Source organism: Natrix helvetica, assembly GCF_964273705.1.
Source record: "Natrix helvetica genome assembly, chromosome: 1".
NCBI lineage: Eukaryota > Metazoa > Chordata > Lepidosauria > Squamata > Natricidae > Natrix > Natrix helvetica.
Genome location: NC_138548.1, coordinates 242,440,573 through 242,461,526, shown reverse-complemented (window position 1 = coordinate 242,461,526; position 20,954 = coordinate 242,440,573). Strand labels below are relative to the sequence as shown.

At 41.6% G+C, this 20,954-nt stretch overlaps 1 protein-coding gene across 6 annotated transcripts in view; it reads right to left on the bottom strand.

The window, feature by feature from the left end:
- Positions 1–20,954, bottom strand: part of CYTH1 (cytohesin 1) — a 76,096-nt gene that overhangs the window by 14,490 nt on the left and 40,652 nt on the right. For 4 of the 6 annotated variants that reach the window (XM_081936806.1, XM_081936807.1, XM_081936810.1 and 1 more), the window contains exons 2-9: positions 8,802–8,884; positions 6,980–7,044; positions 5,788–5,854; positions 4,882–5,000; positions 4,003–4,083; positions 2,894–3,006; positions 1,475–1,623; positions 1,048–1,160 (exon numbers count right to left, since the gene is read on the bottom strand). In XM_081936806.1, the coding sequence (XP_081792932.1) occupies positions 1,048–1,160; positions 1,475–1,623; positions 2,894–3,006; positions 4,003–4,083; positions 4,882–5,000; positions 5,788–5,854; positions 6,980–7,044; positions 8,802–8,884 (790 nt within the window). The remainder of the gene's footprint in view (positions 1–1,047; positions 1,161–1,474; positions 1,624–2,893; positions 3,007–4,002; positions 4,084–4,881; positions 5,001–5,787; positions 5,855–6,979; positions 7,045–8,801; positions 8,885–20,954) is intronic. The other 2 variants (XM_081936809.1, XM_081936805.1) reach the window with 1 other exon arrangement.

The window sequence follows — 20,954 nt, the reverse complement described above, 5'->3', positions numbered from 1 at the left end:
GTGGTTATTATGTGCACTTGCAGTAGTGCACAACTATATTACTACTGTACAACTACCGGTATGTATTACTGACACACTTATCAGTCTACTCTCAAGACTACGTGAAGACAGATCCAGGTTCCATAATAGTTTTTTGCATGCCTAGATTGAAAGAAACAGAAGAAGAGGGATAGAAAAAGTGGGGACTTAGAATCAGGTCTTATTTTGGACATCAAACCTAGATGAGTGTATGCCTTCTCTCTGGCTCAAAGCAAAGTATGAAAAGTTATGTATGTAGAATAATTTCATTAATTTAATTCAATTCAGATTCAGCAATTACAAGTTTGACTATTTAGGAGAATTCCATTTTCAGATTTGATTTTCAGATTTCAGGTGATTTAATATTCCTACAAGGGGGGGGGGGGGACCTAGGTAACCACCCGTTCCTTAAAGAAGCCCGGAAGATTTTTCGAGCCAAATCCTGGCAATTTAAAAAAACAAACAGCTTTGAGTAAACTTGAAGAGGGAGCCAAGAGAGCTGCAGAAGGAGAGCTGGTGATTGCATCCTAGTTTGACCTGTTAACAGTCAGTGAGCGCAGAGCTGCTATGCGTGAAGTGATGCCAGAGACGAGTCTGAAAAATGAAAGTGAGAAGCAAGGGACCATAGATAAGTCTTCAGCTTCTCTGTAGGCAGTTGTAGGTGTGCATTTTGGAACTAGATTCACCTGCCATTCCTGGGATTCAAGTAACCTGCCTTTTTTTTCTTCCTAAGTACATTCTTTTGCCCAGCTTTGGTAAGAATTGGTTGGCCAAGCCAACTTAAAAGAGAGCCATAGGAAGTTACTGAGCACTGCAACCAAGGCCCTCCTCACTGGGTACGCTGTTCAAGAAAAGACAATGAGAAGCTTTCAGGTTGTATAGCTGGTCCTATGTGCTGGACTGTGGCCACCGAGAGCCCCATGCAAAGAGACTCCTGCTGAGCTCCATGCTCCCTGCAGCCCATGCCACACCATCAGCAGCCCTGCTCCTTGTCGGTCAGGCCTTGCCTCGTGCAGACACACACACTCACCAAGCTTCAGAAGCCAGCCTTCACGGTCCGGATTAAAGAAGGTATGCGTCAAGTCATTGCCATCATCCTCGGGGATTTTGAAGGGCTCGTTTTTTATGCTCTCATAGAGATTCTGGTGTGAGGGAGGAGAAACATGTGGGGGATCACTTCCACCGAAAGGTTCTGCGCCACCTTTTCAATATTGCACTAGTGCAGTTTCTACTTCCCAGGAACCACGACTGCGTTATGGAAGCTCAGTATTTGAGCAGGAGATACTGGGAAGACCAAGGTAGGCTCAACCCTGACCTATTCCTGGGTTCTTGGTGAGCCTGCCAGGGAGATAGACAGACAGAAGGCCCTCTATTCCGGGGATTCACCACACCCACCGAGTTCTCCATTATGGCCTATTCACAGCACTCCAGTCTGCTCTCTTCCCACAAAACTCACCCTGAGCAATTCCTCAGGTAGGTCCCCGCCATCATTGATGCCACGGTTCATAGCGATGAACCGCTCCACAGTGGGTTTGTCCTTCACGTTGGGATTATGCAAACTGGTATTCAGCATGATTATGGCAAAAGAAAGCACATAACAGGTATCTGGGACAGAAAGAAAAAGGAACAGGGGATTCAAGCCCATTTGGGAACATAGTTCAGGTTATACAATATCAAATCCAAATTAGAGCCTACAGGTAGTTTTTTTTTTTACTTATGGCCACAATAGGGGGCTAGAATTTCCGTAGCTAAGCAAGTCGGCTGTTGAATGAGACACACCCAATTTTAAAACCTTTCTTCTCATGGTCAAGTGAATCACTGCATTACACAATCGTTAAGCAAATCTAACTTCCCCCAGTGGTTTTGCTTGTCAGAACCAGCTGGGAAGATTGCAAATGACAATCTTGTAACCCCAGGATACCGCAGCCCATTGCCACGTGCCCTGGTTTTGATCACATGACCATGGGGATGCTGCAACGGTTGTAAATGGAACTGCTTGTAACTCACTTTATTCGGTGCTGTTGCAACTTCCAATAGACATTAAAGAAATGGTTGTAAGTTGAGGACTAGTTGAGAAGCCCAATTTGACCTTTAAAATCTTTTGAAACTCTTAAGCCAATTGGGGTCACTTTACCTGAAATACTGCCTGCTTTATATCCTGCATTTAATATTTTTATAAATAATTCAAGGTAAGGTAAAGGTAATGGTTCCCCTTGCACATATGTGCTAGTCGCTCCTGACACTAGGGGGCAGTGCTCATCTCCGTTTCAAAGCCGAATAGCCAGCACTGTCCAAAGATGTCCTTGTGGTCATGTGGCCGGCATGACTAAATGCCAAAGGCACATGGAACACTGTTATCTTCCCACCAAAGGTGGTTCCTATTTTTGTACTTGCATTTTTACATGCTTTCGAACTGCTAGGTTGGCAGAAGTTGGGAAAAGTAATGGGAGCTCACTTGACCTCCCCGCGCATGCATGCACAACCACCACCCCAGGCTACGGAGGCTTTCCTGAAACCTGGGGAGGGTGAAAAACGGGCCCAATGGGCCAACCGCAAGTTCAGAAATGAACTTCTGGTTGGCCCATTGGCCCTGTTTTTCACCTTCCCCAGGCTCTGGAGGCTTTCCTGATGCAAGGGGAGAGTGAAAGCGGCCTCTCCCAGCCCTCCGGAAGGCTGAAAACCAGCTGCCCGGTATGCGTATGCGTAGTGGAGCTGACGGCTTGCATGCCAGCAGATATGGCTCCGCCTGCCTCCTGTGGCACGCAGGTTCGCCATCACGGCCCTCTACCATTGTAGACAAATGGCTATCCAATCTCATCTTAAAAACCTCCAATGTTGGAACAGCCACAACTTCTGGAGATGGTTGTCCACTTACCTGTTGACTGGAACACACCAGGGTTGCATTGACAGTACCGCTGTGCAAATGCTTCCATCATCCGGTCAATTTTTTGCGCTTCACCTGGCAACCGAAAGCTCCAAAGGAATTGCCTGTGAGGGCAATGAAAATTAAGCCCATGTCCATTTGTGTGCTGTACAGTTGTGAGGAAAGATACACCACAACTAACATTCCGTGCATCTTTCCCCTGGCAAAGTGTTGGAAATACAACTCTTAGAATTTCTTGCCTACATAAGCAACCAGCTGGGAATTTCTACAAACCCAGCATATCTGATTGACGCTAGTTTGACAAAGAAAGTGTTGTGAAAAATAAGGCTGGTTCAAAGGCAGGAATGCTTCAGAATCATCAACAAAGCATTGGCATACTTCTGGTAAGATCAGAAAAACCTGTTTTGAGGCTGAAATAGGATTCAAAATTTTCCCACACCTTTACCCACAGGCCACATCAAGAACAGAGCAGATCTGGACTTTCAAGTGCTACCAGACCCTCAGTAACTCCCATAGCCCCAGCCAACATGCTGTATAATCATGGATGCTGATTTTGTGTGTGTGTGTGCCTTTGAGTCAGTTTTTCAGTCATTGTGATGTGGTTTGTCATTCCCACAATTTTAGGATTAGCAGCCCATTAATGAAGGGTCCAAGTCAGCAACTTTATTGTGTTCTACCTATAATACAAGAATCTCTCCAGACTACTTACCTTCTTCTTGGGAATAACTAGATAAAGTTCCATGAAACTTAGGGTGTAGAGTTAGGCTTATACCTCTTGTGGCTATGCAAGGACCCAAGGCTAGTTCCCCACCTGACTCCTCCTTCCTGCCTGGCTGGGAATTTCCCAACATTGAGAGGTTGACAGGCTTCAAATCACATAGTTGGCTTGTGCCTAAGGTAGGTCTAGAACTCATGGTCTCCAAACCTCTAGCCTGGTACCTCTAACCACTACACCAAACTGGCTCTCTACAGTCATAGAAAATGCTAGTTAATCTAGTTAATCCAAAACCATAGGAAAGAAAACACGATCTACAGCTACACCTACAGGTACACAGACATGCATCTGTCTAATATTATCATCTCTTCCTCTTGTCACTCACCGCAGTGCCTGTACAAGGTTGAGATCTGTAAACTCGTGCAGCTCCACAAAAGAATGCAATACTTGGATGTTGAAGTCGTCTCTGAGGGAAGGAAACAGAATACATTGAAATTCTGGACTGAGCAATTTATTGTTATCGATTACATCATATACAGGTGACAGTGCTTGACTATAGTTAAGGTCTGTATTTGCACCTCTTTCTTAAGAATTATAATATGCTGGATCCATATAGCTTAGAGCAGGGATGTCCAAACTTGGGAACTTTAAGACTTGTGGACTGGGGAATTCTGGGACTGGAAGTCCACAAGTCTTAAAGTTCCCAAGTTTGGACACTCCTGGCTTAGAGTTACTACTCTGAGGGTCCCTGAATCAGAAGGATTTTCCTATTTCCTCCTTTCTGAGTACATATACACAGGTAGTCTTCAACTTGCAACTACAACTGAGCCCAACATTTCTGTTGCTGAGGCAGTTGTTAAGTAAGTTTTGACCCATTTTATGAACTTTGCCACAGTTGTTAAGTAAATCACTTCAGTTGTTTAGTTAGTAACATGGTTGTGAAGTGAATCTGGCTTTCCCATTGACTTTCCTTGTCAGATGGTCGCAAATGAGGAACATGTGGCCACGGGATCCTGCAACTGCATCATTTTGAGCCAGTTGCTAGGCGTCTGAAATTTGACCACATGACCATGGAGATGAGGCAATGGTTGTAAGTGTGGAAAACATTCATAAGTCACTTTTTTCCGAGTGTTGTTGAAACTTCAAACGGTCACTAAAAAAATGGTTGCAACCCAAAGGCTACCCGTACTCTACTGCTGACTTTGGTCCTTTCTCTAACATTAAGAATAACATTAACATACATTCCGGGGGCTTGGTTAATTACCTTTCACCCAGGTAGTCACCAATGGCAGTCTTGTTGAGTCCTTCTCCCTTGTAGAGGAACTGGGCAATGTCCTCGCATGTATTCTTCAAAAGGTCATTCTCTATGAGGAACTGAATCCCCTGCACGTCAGGGAAGAAAAAAAAGCCTTTCAAACATTTGCTGCATGAGAACAGAGAACATAGAAATAAGAACTTGTAACATCTGCCATGCTCTTCCACATGAAATTCAAATTATCCTAATTGATTACATCTATTTCAAGCACAAGGGACTGCGGGGAGTTGGAGAGGAGGCTGCAATCAATATAACAATAACTTGCTTAAACTCACTTAATGAATTCTGCAGCTGAAGTTAGTTTGAAATTATTTCCTGACTCACCACACATGATTTAGCGCAAATGCCACAGTTTCTCCACGATCAAGAAAAGACCTACCTAATTGAAACCCCAGTTGTGTTGGGGTTGTGTTAAGCCAGGGCTGGCAAACTCACAGCCCGGCGGGATGTGTCACACGCTGGCCACGGCCACACCCAGTTTAGTGAAGGGGGAAAAAGTCCCGATATGTTACGATGCCTTGACGAAGTAAGTTTAACACCCCTGTGTTAAGCTGTGTTAAAATGAATTCTGCTTTTAGGAAACAGTCTCACTGTTACGTGTTCCTGACTGGAGAAGGGAAATTACAGACCTTATTGCTTATTTCCAAAGAATCCTTGAGGGAGGAAATTGTTCTGAGGGGTTTAGCAGATAATTTGGGGAAAGAGGGAAAAATAAAGACAAACACCAATATAAGTAAGGCCCAAACAGATAGCAGCCAATTTGGGATCACATCCTTTAATCCTGTTGATAACGCAGGATTTTTGCCTGATCGATGGTTGCTATTAATACCACACCAAGGAAACAGCAACATTTACCTTCTTAGGATCCATGTTAAATTTCTTCCTCCCCATTGCCACCTGCTTGTTTCTCTGCATGTTTTTCCTAGGTAACACAAAAAGATTGCTCAGTCTCCTTTGCTACAAAACAGTCTGTGGACACCACTTGTGTAATAATCACTGCTTGCAATACAGTTAATCTTTTCCTTCATCTTGCATTCTTTTTTAGTTTTTTTAATTTTTGTTCTCTTATATGTATAGTTACAGGTATACACTCACATAGTTATTTATCTTTATCACTTTTACATATTTGTTTTTCCATATAAAAAGTTAAAATATACAATCTGGGTTGCTTTTCTTATCATCCTATACATCTACTTTGTATTATCACCATCCTATTTTTCCTTTTTTTCCCCACCCTCTCTCCCTTCTCTACTTTCTTCCTTCCTCCTCTCCTCTCCTTTCCTTTTCCTACTTCCCTTACCTCTACCCTACTCCTCCCTTCCTCTTTCCCCTCCTCCCCTCTCTCCTCTTTCTATCCCTTCCCTCCTTCCTCTCCTTTCTTTTCTTCCTTCTCTCCCCTTTCCTCTCTTCTCCTCTCCTACTCTCTTCCATCTTGTATTCTAACTGAAACCTTAACAAACACATCCTCATGCCCCTGAAAGGCCTTAAGGTCCAACCTAAAATATCTAGACACAAGCAAACTCCTAATTTCTACAACAAGATGAACATTCACTCTCAAACATATTAGGGAATCTAGGTAACAAGATTCATTTCTCAGAAAATTGAAGTCAGCAAAACTCTCAGTAATATGTCACTGAATATTTTCATGAGAAAATCTCCCAAAAATGTTGATTTAAAAAAAAACATAAACACTAATGTGCTGCATATATAGAATGGCATGTTTGTTATTTGGATTAAAAATCTGGCACTGAATTCCTAGAAAACGGAATGTAGGAAATTCAGTAGGCAAGGCATTTTTGGTTTTATTTATGAAGGATTTATTGTATTGTTCTAATTGATTGCTATTTAGTCACCCAAGTTCTTATGTAAGCTAGGGCAGCCATTAAAAAATTTATAACAATAACCCTGAATACCCACAAACATCAGGATTTATTTTCCACAGATTAAAGATTTTTGAAGAGTGATTACTGCTTTCCTTCCAATATTCATTCCAAAAATAGTGAAATGCCACCAAATTTCATCTTCCCACTTCTCCATCAGGACTCACCTCTCTTCTGTGGAGCCCAGATTTTCAATTTCATTTGTGACCTCTGCTATCTCATCTTTCAGACGCTGTACAGAAGAAACAAGGGGGAAAGTCATGGAATAAGTAATGAAGTGATGCTTTTGATCAACTTGAAGCAGAGAGGAAGTTACGTTTATTTTTAAGCTCAGAATGGAGAACAACCTTTATTATGCCAGCCTTGGCTGAACTCTTTTTTTTAACACCAGCTTCACTTTTTCAAATTTCTAATTCAGATCTAGCAATGTTCAACGGAGGGGCAGGGGGAAGAGAAGAAAAGGTTATACTTGCAGAATATAGAAAAGAATAACCAAATTCATGCTACCGTTAAAAGTCAAGAGTATAGTAAGTTGAAATTTAGAAGCATCCAATATCCCAGTTGCAACTACAGAACTAACACCCTGACCCCTGTGGCTCCTTTAAAACCAATATCAATAACACTTAGACTTATATATTGCTTCGTAGTGCTTTTACAGCCCTCTTTAAGCGGTTTTACAGAGTCAGCATATTGTCTCCACCAATCTGCATCCTCGGAAGGATGGGAGGCTGAGTCAACTTTCTATCAAGGGATGGGGGACAATGAATCAAGGGACATTGTTCCTTCATTGCCCATCTTCTGCAGCCAAAGCTTAGGCCAAGGTAGCCAAAATGAAGCAAGGTAGCCAAATGAAGAAAATTACTGGGCTAATCCCATTAGCAAGTGTCCGGCACATGGCAGTGATTAGCCCCTGCTGCTGTTTTATTTATTGCTGATGGGCTTGATGAGCATCCGTGCCAAGCAAAGCTCCAAGGAGCAAGTTGCTGCAGGGAACGGGTGGGGGTGGGGCTGGGGGGCTACCAGAGCCAAATGCAGATCTATCTGGCTAGTAGATAATGCAATGAGTGGCAGGGGATGCAATAAAGCCACCTTTGAAAATGTACCATTTCTTGAGGGGGGAAATGCAATTTTTTAAAAAATGGCCCTATTTTGGTCTGATAGGGAAGACAAGAGAAAGGCGAAGCACAGGGGGACAGGAGTGAAGGGAGATAATAAAATCAGATAACTCAACATCCTCCTCACTTCTTTGACAGATCTCACAGGCCAAAATGGAGACCGAAGTTGGTGTGTGTCGAAGGGAGGAATAACTTGGGAGCTGTGCTGTGCAATTGGTTCTCCTGGTCATTTCGCACCTCCCTCTCCTTAGTGTTCATGGCTGTCCACTCATTTGCAGTATTACAGCTCAAGACCCTCACTGTACAAACTCTCAGGACCACCCAGAGAGAAAATCCTTTGGGATATTGAAACCACCAATGTTTAATTTTTTTTTTTTAAAGAAAACTTACCCAAAAATAGAATCCCTGGCTCTAATCTACAATGTCTGAGGCAAGAGTTACTCAGGGGCAAGGCAAAGAAAAAGCCTCGGGAGAGGAAACCTGCACACCTTTAAATTTAGCTTATCTTAGCACTGAATAACAACACAGCAAACAATTAAGTCCCAAAGGGAAAAGGGATGAGAAGCCAGAAAAAAAAGTGCCAGGGATTCAGAGTGAGAGAGCTCTGTATCCCAAAACAGGGACTAGCACATCTTGGAAGAGGAATATAAACTTGTAAAAAAATATCAAAAATGGGGCACCTATTTTTGGCAGTGCTTCATCTCTTCTGCAAAAAGCTGTTTGTGTGCAGCCAAACTATTGCCACTCTCCATATTATTTTAACTGTCAGCAACTCTTAAAAGATGTCAGGCAGGTGCTCCAGAGACACAGCCTTTAACTCGAGCTGTGGCCTGCCTGAATCGAACTTCTACTCCCCTGCCCTTTCCTCACACACCTGTATGTCTGCCAGCAGTTCCTGTTTCCGCCGACGGATGTTCTCCAATTCTTGACACTCCTCAGGGGTCAGGTCGCTTGGCACTGCAAGGTGAAACAAAGAGTTATGCTCTAAGCTTGGGGTTGGTTTGGATAGTCTTATAGGTACCCTCCATAACAGTAAAAAGTGAGGTAAAGACTTCTATGAATTCAGTGGTTGTTTGTGTATCAAAGGGATGTAGAAAAGAAAGGACTGAAAGCACAAAGACTATCAAGAATGCATAAGTCAGGGGTGTCCAAACTTGGGAACTTTAAGACTTGTGGACTTCAACTCCCAGAATTCCCCAGCCAGCCATGCTGGGAGTTGAAGTCCACAAGTCTTAAAGTTCCCAAGTTTGGACACCCCTAGCATAAGTGAAGCATGGAGATTGCGCAATATTTTTCTTTCTCACTAGACTAGACCAAGAGCAGGTGTGTTGCATGTGTGTGGTGTATACACACACTATCACAGAAATGTTCTCCCATGGCCAAGGATACTAAATTCTGGGTTAAGCATTGGCACCCGCAAAACTTCTCATCTGAAAGACATACACTTAACATTCACTCAGGTTCAGTGAGCACAGGTATTCAGTGAGAGAGCACAAATATTATCGTTAGTTTGTTCTCTAATATAGATTTCTTAACATCCCAGGATTGTTGATAGCCTCCCAAAGCTGTAGACTCCAGAGAGGCCATCCAAAGCATACCACCCAAGGGAAAAAATTCCTAAATACTGTGCATGGAGTTTTCTTACATGGATATTTAATTAATGTAATTTAAAATAAAAAGAATGTACATTAAATTTTTATTCTAGCTCCATTCCTTGGTTGAGTGGGACCACTTGAAAGCCTAAGGTTAGCTCTCTGTCCACAAAGACTGTCCATTCTTGATCAATGTAAATGACCCAATCTGTTATTTGAGAAATGACAAGTCCCTGACAAGGCAGCTTCTTTCACCAGATTATGCTATAAAACTCTGTCGCATACCGTATATGCCTTCTTGCACACATTCTAGCCATTTTACTTATCTTTCAGCCTTGAGCTTATAAGTTTCCCAGACACATCTGGCTGGCCCCACTAAACGCGAAAATGCTGGACTAGAGAGACTCTTTATCTGATCAAGCAAAAATAATATTGTTGGAAAATGAGAAGTGGATCCTGGACTTACAACACAAAATGCCAAAAATATTTATTGTAAATCTAATTTATTTCTGCTCAACAAGCTTCCTCATCGTATTACCTTCTGGGCATAATCTGTTTTTAACAATAAAATAAAGATTCTTAGGACTTAGCACTACAATATATATTAGCACTTTGGAAGAAATGTTTTAATGTTTCTTTTGGAACAATCTTAACGGTGATTTGATATGCAAGGAAAATGTTCTTTGGTTTTACCAGCAAGCAGAATCAAGCTCTCTTAGGCTATGACTTTTTCTTCTTCTTGCAAACATAAAATGGCAATATCAGATTGTGCATATTAGGTTAGAGAAACCTGTATTAGATCACAAGTTCTAAGGGCACACCTTGAACACAGCACAAATGCTACAAATCTGGGATTTGTAATTCCTGGAACAAGAATTAGAAGGCATTACTGTATTTTCTAAGAAGGGGGGAAAAACCATATAAAACCATGTAACATTCACTGAAAGTGTGGAAGTCTCAAGATACATCCAACAGTCCTAGAAGAATGATCTGCTCAAAATTCCAAATGAGAATGCATTTTTTTCTATAATGCTGTGCAGAATGGATAATTTCACCATTTCACAAAATGGATAAATTCCTTGCGTGACATTTCTGCCTTTAAGACAAGGCGGTGGCAAAAAAAAAAAAAAGTTAGTGCTCCCTGATCTACATCTATTCTTTTTTACAAAGTGCATGAGCTTTTCTCAGTTCTAACTCTTTTACAAAGCATGTCAGCCTAACATTAGCTTCTGCATCACTCTCTCCTTTCACAAATCTAGATTTATACCAGCAGGTTTAGAAAGCTAATCCCAGGAAGGATGGCCAATGGCTCTGTTTAATATAAATCAGGATGTTGACAATGGGTTGGTATTGCAAATGAGCCACGTCTGTTCCAATTATAAATCATAGATAATATCCGATCCTATTATTCAGAAAAATCCTAGAACAGCTTCAACTTTTCAGACTGAATTAGGATGTGGAGGTGGTGGTGGACGGCATTCATACGCACATAGCTGTGTCCTATCTTCAGAAGCAGCATGACGAATCCCACTGCAATCTTTTGATAGGTAATCTGGTTGACCCTAGAAGCAATACTTACTTTACTTTTACTTTTATTTAGATTTTTATACCGCCCCCTCTCCCCAAAGGGACTCGGGGCGGTGTACAGTCAAATAAAAACACATCAATAAATAGAAAATACAAACACAAAGAGGAGGCAATAAGAAACTGTACATATCTGAAGTAAAGTAGTTAAAAGCAATATTTAAATACCCTAAAAATACCCAATTAAAATATCTGCCAGGAGGTAGAATAAAACTATAAATGGGCCAAGCCGGCTAAACGGAACAGGTGAGTCTTCAGTTTTTGTCGAAAGGAGCGGAAGTCGGTGGTGGTTCTGATATCGGGGGGGAGGTCATTCCAGAGGGTTGGGCCCATCACAGAGAAGGCTCTACTCCTAGGCGCCGCCCGTTGGCATTGCTTAGTGGACGGCACCCGGAGGAGTCCTTCCCTGTGAGAGCGAATCGGTCGCAGGGAAGTGTGTGGTAGGATGCGATCCCGCAAGGACCTAGGTCCTGAGCCATGGAGCGCTTTAAAGATGGTAATTAACACCTTGAAACGCACTCGAAAGACCACTAGGTTTATGCACACGGGCTCTGTGTAGAAAAGCTTTGCATCTACTGGTTTTATGCTCATAGCAAGGACATGTGAAGGAGGTTATTTATTTTTCCTAGTTGCATGAGTCCAGCAAATAAAGGAGGCATGATGCCTCGGGATTCCTAGGAAAAATCAGAACTTTGTTGAGTATCCTATCTATCAGAGATACCCCATGGAAGAGGCAGAATGTGATAGCTGAAAGAGCCAGTTCATTCCAGAACTCTGACCTACATCTGCACGGTGGCACACAGAGACTTTAGCACATGCAGCCAGCATCATAAGACAGCCTGCAAATGCCACTAGAGGAGTTCAAGCACATTCTCTTCATTACAGATGCAAGATGCCTTGACTTGAGGATTTTTGCTGATTAACTTGGCTTGAAATAAGAGTCAAGATGGAACCCCTATTAGGATATCAGATGTGGAAGACCAACAGTGGGTATAGCCAATCAGCAAATATGTTGTCGGTTTATCAGTGTACCTGGCAAAATGCTCGTAGTATTGGGGGGGGGAGTATAGAAAGCAATGCGGACTATGTCCTAACGGGACTACAGATTTCCAATTAGGAGTGGGAAGTCAAATCTCTCGAGTTAAAGCCAATTCAGAGAGCAGAGTTCCTGACACAACAAGGCTTCATTGTGTGACTGCTGGAACAGAGAAGCCAAACAAGGAAAGCGCCTCTTTCTTTGCTTTGTAGTTGGACACGAGGATAGCAACCTAAAGCCAAGCTTCCTGCAGCCCCAGAATACAAAGGAGGATGGTCTTAAAGAGGCAGCATCTTCTCTCTCCATCATAAGGGTTCGAGGCAGAGCCATGATGTTTTGCTTAAGTAATTCATGTAGTTCAGATACTATTATAAGATGGACAGCATTCATTTTCAAAAGCGATGGAGCGCTTTATAAAATTAAATGAGAAATTATGTGAAGTCCTTCTCTTCCCTATCTCATTCCTAGTAGTCTTCTTTACAATAAGGTTTCTCAGCCTGTTTGTAAACCCTCAGAAGAAAGGCAAAGTGTCTTTCCAAGAACGTGGAAAACGTTTTTTTTTCTTTTTGTGAAAAGAATATTTATTTTATCTGAGGAGGGTGAAAACAGATTCTACACCTTGCTTCATCTTGTCTTTCTTAAAATTATCAATGTTTCCCACTGCCAAGCTGAACAGCTAAAGAGAGGCGATTATCTAAGTTAACAGAGAGGGAAAAGGGCAAAGCCTGCTCTGAAGTTAATAACTGGTTTGCACCACATACAGACGAACACAGAAACATGATGTTGTGCCCTATAAAAGTAAAGCCAGATGTTTCCGTAGTCCTCTTATTAAAGAACATAACGGTATAGAACAGTATAATTACGCACACATCTGGTTTGTAGTAGTATAAATGCAGCTGTCTCCTACAGGTCAAATGAGCAATCCTAGACCAATAACATTACAACCCCAATGTCTCAAAACAGGTTCCTTAAAAAGACAAGGTTGAACTTTAAGGAGATGGTATAATCTTGGAGGAGACCTTAGAGCAGAGATGTCAAACTCAAGGCCTATGGGCCGGGGTGCTTAGATCTGGCCCAGAGGGCTGCCCTGGAAACAGTGAAGGACTGGCCCGCCATGCCTCTGCCAGCAAAAGTGGGTTCCCAATCTTCGTTTTTGCCTGGGACGGCATCCTGCAACCCTCTGCCAGCGAAAACAGAGATCGTGGCCCTCCCAAGGTGGCCCCACATACCCCCTGCCCCCCCCCCGAGGTCAAACACAACCCTGATGCGACTCTCAATGAAATTGAGTTTGACACCCCTGACTTAGAGTTTATCTTATCCATTCTGCTACCCAATGCAACAATCCTCTACTAGATGATCCCTGAAAGATCACCATTAGGCCTCTGTTTAATCGCCGCCAGCAAAGACAGGATCAACTATGTCAGTTGGTAATCAATACAGCACCATTGTTGAACAGTTCTTCATTTTTCCTGATTCTAACCAAAATCTATAGTGTTTCTTATAATTCCCACCTCCCACCTTGCTCTCTTGGAGCAAGAGAGCAATGTGATTTCCCTGTACTATTCTACACTAACATCTAAACTTACATGTATGCACACAGCTCTACGAGTCTGGAAACAGCGAATGGCTCAAATTCTGCATAGTTCAGCAAAGTATGTACATAAACTTTCCAATCAGTTGAGGTTCAGGGAGTGGATTATAGCATTTCTCAAGAACTAAGACTGGTTTTTCTAAAATTCTTCAGCAAAACAAAACTCTTAGCATCTCATTTTCTCTTCTCGTTCAATACAACTGCTAATAAAGTGATCTCATGCATTTTTTTAAAAAAACATTCATTTTCCCCTCTTCCAAACAAGTTGCTTACGTGAGAGACCAGACTTATCACCCAATATTGCCTTGGACTGTAATAAGGGCATCTTTCTACAGATTAAATGCATCTCGTTCAAATGAAAGCATCCTATGGGTACTCTTTCCTGCTTTGCTTTGTGCCAATATTAAACCATTTTTTTTTACAGAAGTGCAGTCTGGGTCTGCAAGAATGGAGCAAACAAGTTCCCATAGATGGCAACAGCTATACTGAGTGCCCAATCTCAGTTTGTGCTGTACACTGAGTCACATGAGTGGTTGTATGAAACACTCCATTTTAAGTTTGAAACAGTTCCAATATAATCTAAAACGTATTGGGAGAAGTGGGAGGGGGGGAGTGTTATCATTTTAGACTTATGGCAGCAACATTATGCTGAAAAGAGAGGATGAATTCAAAATGGTCCAAATTTCCAATATCTTGCCTACCTTTAGTTGGTTCCAATCTTTGATCCAAAAAATGGAATTTCCTTTGCTCTTGGTGATATACTGCCCATCATCCCAGACATTTGAACTGTTAACAAGCAGCAAGTAAAACTGCCATAGACTATTAACTATTGCTTCTTTAGTAAATCTTACACCCAAGTTTCTATCTGTCTACCGGTCACAGCCCTTAACTCAGGTATCTACCCCTTTAATTCAAAACTGGTCCAATATGTCCAGAGCACATCCTAGACACAAACTGTTAACATTGGGAACATTAAGGAACACTAAGGCTCATCTAGGTATGGACACTCTACTTGCATCAGGGAAAATCCAGTTTCTGAATGCACATTTAACAGAATAATGAACACCTGAGACCAGAAGACAAGAGATCCCCCCATAAATAAGCTTACAAAATCCTTAGAACTACACTTACCCTGCTGGCCTCTACACTAAATCCTTCAAAGGAGCTATTTCTCCCATCCCAAACACAAAGGAAAACATTAGCATAATACCCTCTATGTCTATGCCAAAAAAATAAATAAATAAGCTATTGGGAAACTAGAGTTACAGACAGTAGGCAGATGTGGAAAGCAAAGCCCACCGATGGCAGGACAAGGAAGATATGTCACACCAAGCATGCCTATGACAGAAAGAACAAGCACACAGGACTCCCATGAATAAGACACAGACCCCTCACACTACATGCAATTGTGACAGATGGGCCAGCACACAGAAAGGGTGCCGAGCAATAGCAGCTTTTCCTAAAGCAGAGACAATTTCCCATTTGCACACACATGCACACCCTTACCCCAATCAGCTGCCTTGCTTTTTTCTGCCTGCTGTGGATGGGAGTCCTGTGACGCAGCATCAGTGCACTAGTGGTCCATCTGCTGGGGGAGCCCAGCCTTGTCAAGGCAAAGGGGTTGTTCTTCGTTGGGCCCTCATTCTACTCCACTGTGCTTCCCGGGTCGGCCTTCCAGAGAGAGACTGATGGCTTTGGGACCACCCACCTGCCGCTGCACAGAGCCCAGGCATTAACTCCTGCCTGCCTGAACTGCAGCTAGGACTGTACAAAATGTAGTGGAGCTCTTGGTAAGACAACCTCCTTGCCCTTTCAGAAGCAGCCCCAGCCCTATCCCAGGCTTAAATCAGGGATAGAAGCCACTTCTACCAAAACGGCTTCTCTTTTCTGCTGCTTGCTAGTTCAATACCAGTAAAATCTTTCCAGAATGCAGAGAAAGCTGAGCTCCATTATTTAATAGTAACCTACTCAGTAATGACTATTGCATCTTGTTAGGTCTGTTTAAGGCACACACCGCATAATTCTGTTTTTACCCAAATGGATTGGCAACATTTCCACATTGCTGTAAAGCTATGCATGAACTTTTGTTCTTCTTGTTAAGCAAACCCACAGTTGATTGTTCTTTTTATTCAAAACTCAGTTTGGCAAATGTTGATTTCCCCCTCTATTTTCTGAATGGTCATGGAGATGCCCCAGCTGACTGAAGTATCCTTTTCCCTCCTTTACCTTTGTCTTCAGGAGGTATCAGGGGTGGGTTCCGGCCAGTTCTAACCTCTTCTATAGAAGAGGTTCCACAAATCTACAGTGCCGTTTAGAACCGGTTCCAGCTCCCTCCCCCCACCCATCTGCACATCATCAAGATGAAGAGTGAGAGGAGGAATTCTGGGAGTTGAAGTCCACAAGTCTTAAAGCTGTCAAGTTTGAACACCCCTGGGGTTTTTTTTCCAAAGGTTTAGGGGTAGCTTGACAGCTTTACGACTTGCGTGCTTCAAACGCCAGAGTTTCTGAGCCAACATTTTGGTTGCTAAGCAAGAGTGTTGTTAAGTGAGTTTCACCACATTTTACAAGTTGGCCATGCCCACCCAGTCACATGACTGCCAAGCCACTCCCACCCAGTCACATGGCTGGCAAGCCACTCCCACTAAGCAGGCCACACTTTCAGAAGAGGTTCCAAAAAAATTTGAAACTCACCACTGGGCGGTATGCCCTTGTCCAACATAAAGATTTTCTTCTTCTGTGTGCTGTCCCTTCTGCAACAGACTTTAAAAATTTTTGGGGGGAAAGCTCCCCCTTTTCCTTTCTTGGCTTTTAATTGGCTTACAGGGAGTCACACTGATGTGATTATTATTTGCTGTTGGTATTTGGTATAAATGCTGGTAGTTAAAAAGAGAAGCATTTGTTTGCCATCGTCCCTTGCATCAAAGAAAGTCATTCGTCCACCACAGGATTGTCCTGATTAAGTCCTACATGCTCAGTGATACTACATATCCCATGAATCTATCTACTTCTTAGGAAAACTTCATAGACAAGAGTCAAAAGGAATATTTGTGGCATGTTGGGCCGGGGAGAAATATAGGAAATAAAGAGGGAAGATCCTTATCTTTAGCAAAAGTAGGATAAAACAAATCAGCACTCCAGTTTAATAGTTTCTAAATGCTTTTTAAAGAGGACAATTTTAATTTTATTAAATTTATTAAATTAAGTTTTTATTTGATTTTAATCAAATTTACATTTAAATCCTGGAGAAGCAACTTAGAACTGAGGAGAAACTTCCTGACAGTGAGAACAATTAATCAGTGGAACAGCTGCCTCCAGAAGTTGTGAATGCCCCAACACTGGAAGTCTTTAAGAAGATGTTGGATAGCCATCTGTCTGAAACGGTATAGGGTTTCCTGCCTAGGCAGGGGGTTGGACTAAATGACCTCCAAGGTCCCTTCCAACTCTACTATTGTATTGTATTGTATTGTATTGTATTGTATTATTTATTTATACCATTGGCCTGTTAATGAGCTATTAAAATGCAATGTTATATAACACTTCTGCGTCTGGTTGTTCTAATCTATGCCTTCTGTCAATATACTTATTGACTTCTTTGCATGAGGAATGTAAAAGTCTTAAATCCTGCTCAGTGCTGAAAAAGATGCACGAAACTGCTTTGTTTGGAAGTAGATCCCACCAGAGATGATTTTTTTAAATACTTATTCAGGAAATGTACTTTAAACCTCATCAAAATTAATTTGAAAACAGAGACTTGATAACATTGTAGTGCCAACAAATCAGGTGTAAAGAACTTCACACTCCAAAAAGATTCTTATTCTAGGCTGCATGTTTATTATGTGATTATTTGTTCTTGTTTTTAGCTTCAGTATTCTTAAGCTTTATGAATTAAAGAGAAACTTGTACCTTCCTCACATTATTTTCATTATGGGAAAATATCATTAGAAATAAGTATCCAAGTCTTATTTTTACTTTGGGTTTGTACTTCCTTAACAATTTTGAGATATACTCTCTACACCAACCTTTCTAAATAAACTTCGTAAATTTCAAACCTTCTTTATGTCCGAGTTTTATATATCTTATTCTTTGGCATTGTTTGATACCCAGATCTAACGGTCCATAATATTCACTCTAATACAACAAACCTATACACGATTATTTAGAAGTAACACCCATTGATTTTACAGGGGGTTACTGTGAGATACAGAGTATGGAAATCTAAAAACATTTCAATGAAATTGTTGAAAATGATTTCTCCTTTCTTAAGTAAACTTCACATGCTCGACATTCAGGAGTTGCTGTCTTCCATTTTGTATGTCATTAGATATGTTAGATATACATAAATGGCCTGTTCCTGCTTGAGATCTGATTTTCGTTCTAATCCTAATTGCAGATTCAGGTTCAATACTTCCATACATTTTTAATGTTTTACTTCTACCCAAGCCACACAGCAAATACAGCTTAACCTGGGGATTTAAAATAAAAGAACTACCACCACCGTCTCTTCATAATTTGTGTTTTACAGCATGTCTAATAAATCAGGAAACCCCTTGCTTCATTTGCTCAGCGTGAAAGATGACAACACATGCTTAGATGGCATTCATTCTTAATTCAGTGCTTCCTTAATACATCTTGGCTAATACATCCCAGATTCCTTGTCAGGATTAATTTTGTCATGGTGGCTACCCAAAAGGCAGAAGACAGCAGTAGTTGCCGCAAGCCAACAACAGGAATCAACTATCAATTTGAATGATCAGTGAACTTGGTGACATCTTGCATCTTGGCTGCCACACAGAGCCTTCCTACCACATGATAAATCTGTTGAAAAACAATTCATCAGAAAAGCCCCAGTGTGGAGAAGCTGATTTAAACACACTCCACATGATGACTTAAACACACCTGCTCCTGCCTGCAAATTGTAAGGCTCAAGACTCATCTATGTCGACCTTCTGAACTCAAATAATCCAGTAGAAGGAGCAGCCATCACAGCAAACCTAAATCGGGCATCCTTAAGCAAAGCATTTCTTAAAAGCCTTCAAAAATCATCTGGAATCTCTTCCTCTTTGCTAAGAGTTTCCTATAGCAGTTAATGTCTGAGACTGGACTCATCTCAGGTCCATTTCTGATTTGTTACTTGCCCATCAGGTGGAATCTATCATTTCTTCCTGGCATGTATTGCTCCTTTGTGAAGCCTTATATGATTCACCAGGGTACTGTAATTCTGTATTGTACTGCTTTTCAGGATATGATATGAACAATTTTAGACATTGCCATATAGGGAAGCACTTAGAAGAAACATTCACCTTGTAAGAAAGGCTGATAAAGTGCCACATGGGGAGGTTAAGAGAACAGAAATATGAAGAGGGAACTGCCTTTAGAGTATGTATTAGTGCAAAGGAAAGACTACTCATAGGACTGCTGGTAGTTTTGCTGCTACCAGCATATCCAACGAGTCTCAAATGCTTAGAGCAGTGTTTCTCAACCTTGTCAACTTGAAGATGTCTGGACTTCAACTCCCAGAATTCCCCAGCCAGCTGGCTGGGGAATTCTGGGAGTTGAAGTCCAGACATCTTCAAGTTGACAAGGTTGAGAAACACTGGCTTAGAGCAAAGGAGGAGAATTTTACCAGGGAATGGGAAAGGCAAAGTAAGAGTTGAGTATACCTACAATCAAAGCTGCTTAGCCATATGATGTGGCATATGAGATGTGGCTATTACTTTCCTTCAAAACATTTCCTGTACTTGAGACTTTGAGAGGCAGTTTGGTTAATAGTTAAGGCACCAAGCTAGAAATTGGGAGTCCGAGTTCTAGTCTTGCCTTAAGCACAAAGCCAACTGGGTGACCTTATGCCAATCGATCTCTTCAGCTCTAGGAAGGAGGCAATGGCAAATCATTTCTGAAAAACCTTGCCAAGAAAACTGCAGGGACATGTCCAGGTGGTCACTAAGAATCAACACTGACTCAAAGGCATAAATAAATAAAATATATTTTGAAAGTTTTTCAAGCAGTTGATTGGCATCTCTGATCAGCCCAAAAAATATAACAGAGTCTTAACCATAATTAGCTTGTCCTTATTTATGTCTGCCTCCCCTTTCCACTGTTCTCTTTAAATCAAATTGTGCATTTCATCCTGCTTCCTTTCTCGTATTCTGTAAAGAATGTTCACAGCATTCTTACCAATATATAGTAAGATACTGTGTACAGGCGCTATCAATTCTCCTAACCAACACACTTAGGTATAAACAAGATGAGGTGTAACGCCACTCAAATGAGAGGGAAAAACAGTTTTACAACAAGACATCTACATATTAAGTTTTAAAAACCCAGGCAGTAACAGTGATTGAAGTTTAGAAGGCAATGGGGAAGATAAATTCCAGATTTACTCAGCTTCCTGTGTACGTGCGTGAGGCATATTAGCGCAGTAGACAGCCTAATTATGAAATTGTTCGGTGCTTGAAGCAGCAGCAGAGCTCCTGACAATATTTGTTTCTTCCCTTCTCTTTACTTGGGTTCCTGCAAAAGAATTGCTTTTGACACGAGTTCACAATATTTACACTAAATATTCTCATATCACAACTGTAGACAAAGGCAGAGTGGCAGGACAAAAAATATCTTTTGCATATTACATCACCCATATCCAATATGCATTGCAAGAACCAAGTCTTGCAACTTCCTTAAATCTGAGTTATCTTTCTTGCAAAATTTTGAGATGATGTAAAAAATGCAGGTCACAAGCCACGGAAACAAGCGCCTCCAAAGGTCCCAAGGGACACACTTGCTATGTCAATGGTCTGACTTCAAAGCACATACTTGGGTGGCGGTTCTACATCCAGATGTGCTATCAACCTCATTAATTACAGTAGGGTTCACATACTTACAATGTTTGAGGAGCAGAACACATAACACATTTTTTTTCTAGAGAGTGGGACAATCTTTAGCTTCTGCCAGCACATTTGTTCACAAGCCAATTATTTATTCATTAACAATTCTCACACAATTCTCCTGATACAACTGGCATCAGAAAGAGGAAAGAGGAGGAGGGATAATTTATTCGAGAGTGGAGGAGGGTGTTGTGTACACTAAACACCATGATACATATCAAATTCTAGCACATTGTAAGGGGGGGGGAAGCTTCATTTTCCTCTTGGCTTTCAGTGTTGATAAATGGCTGACAGATTCCACCCAAAGAAACCCCATTACTGAAAAGGGAAATTTAGGTTCCTCTCC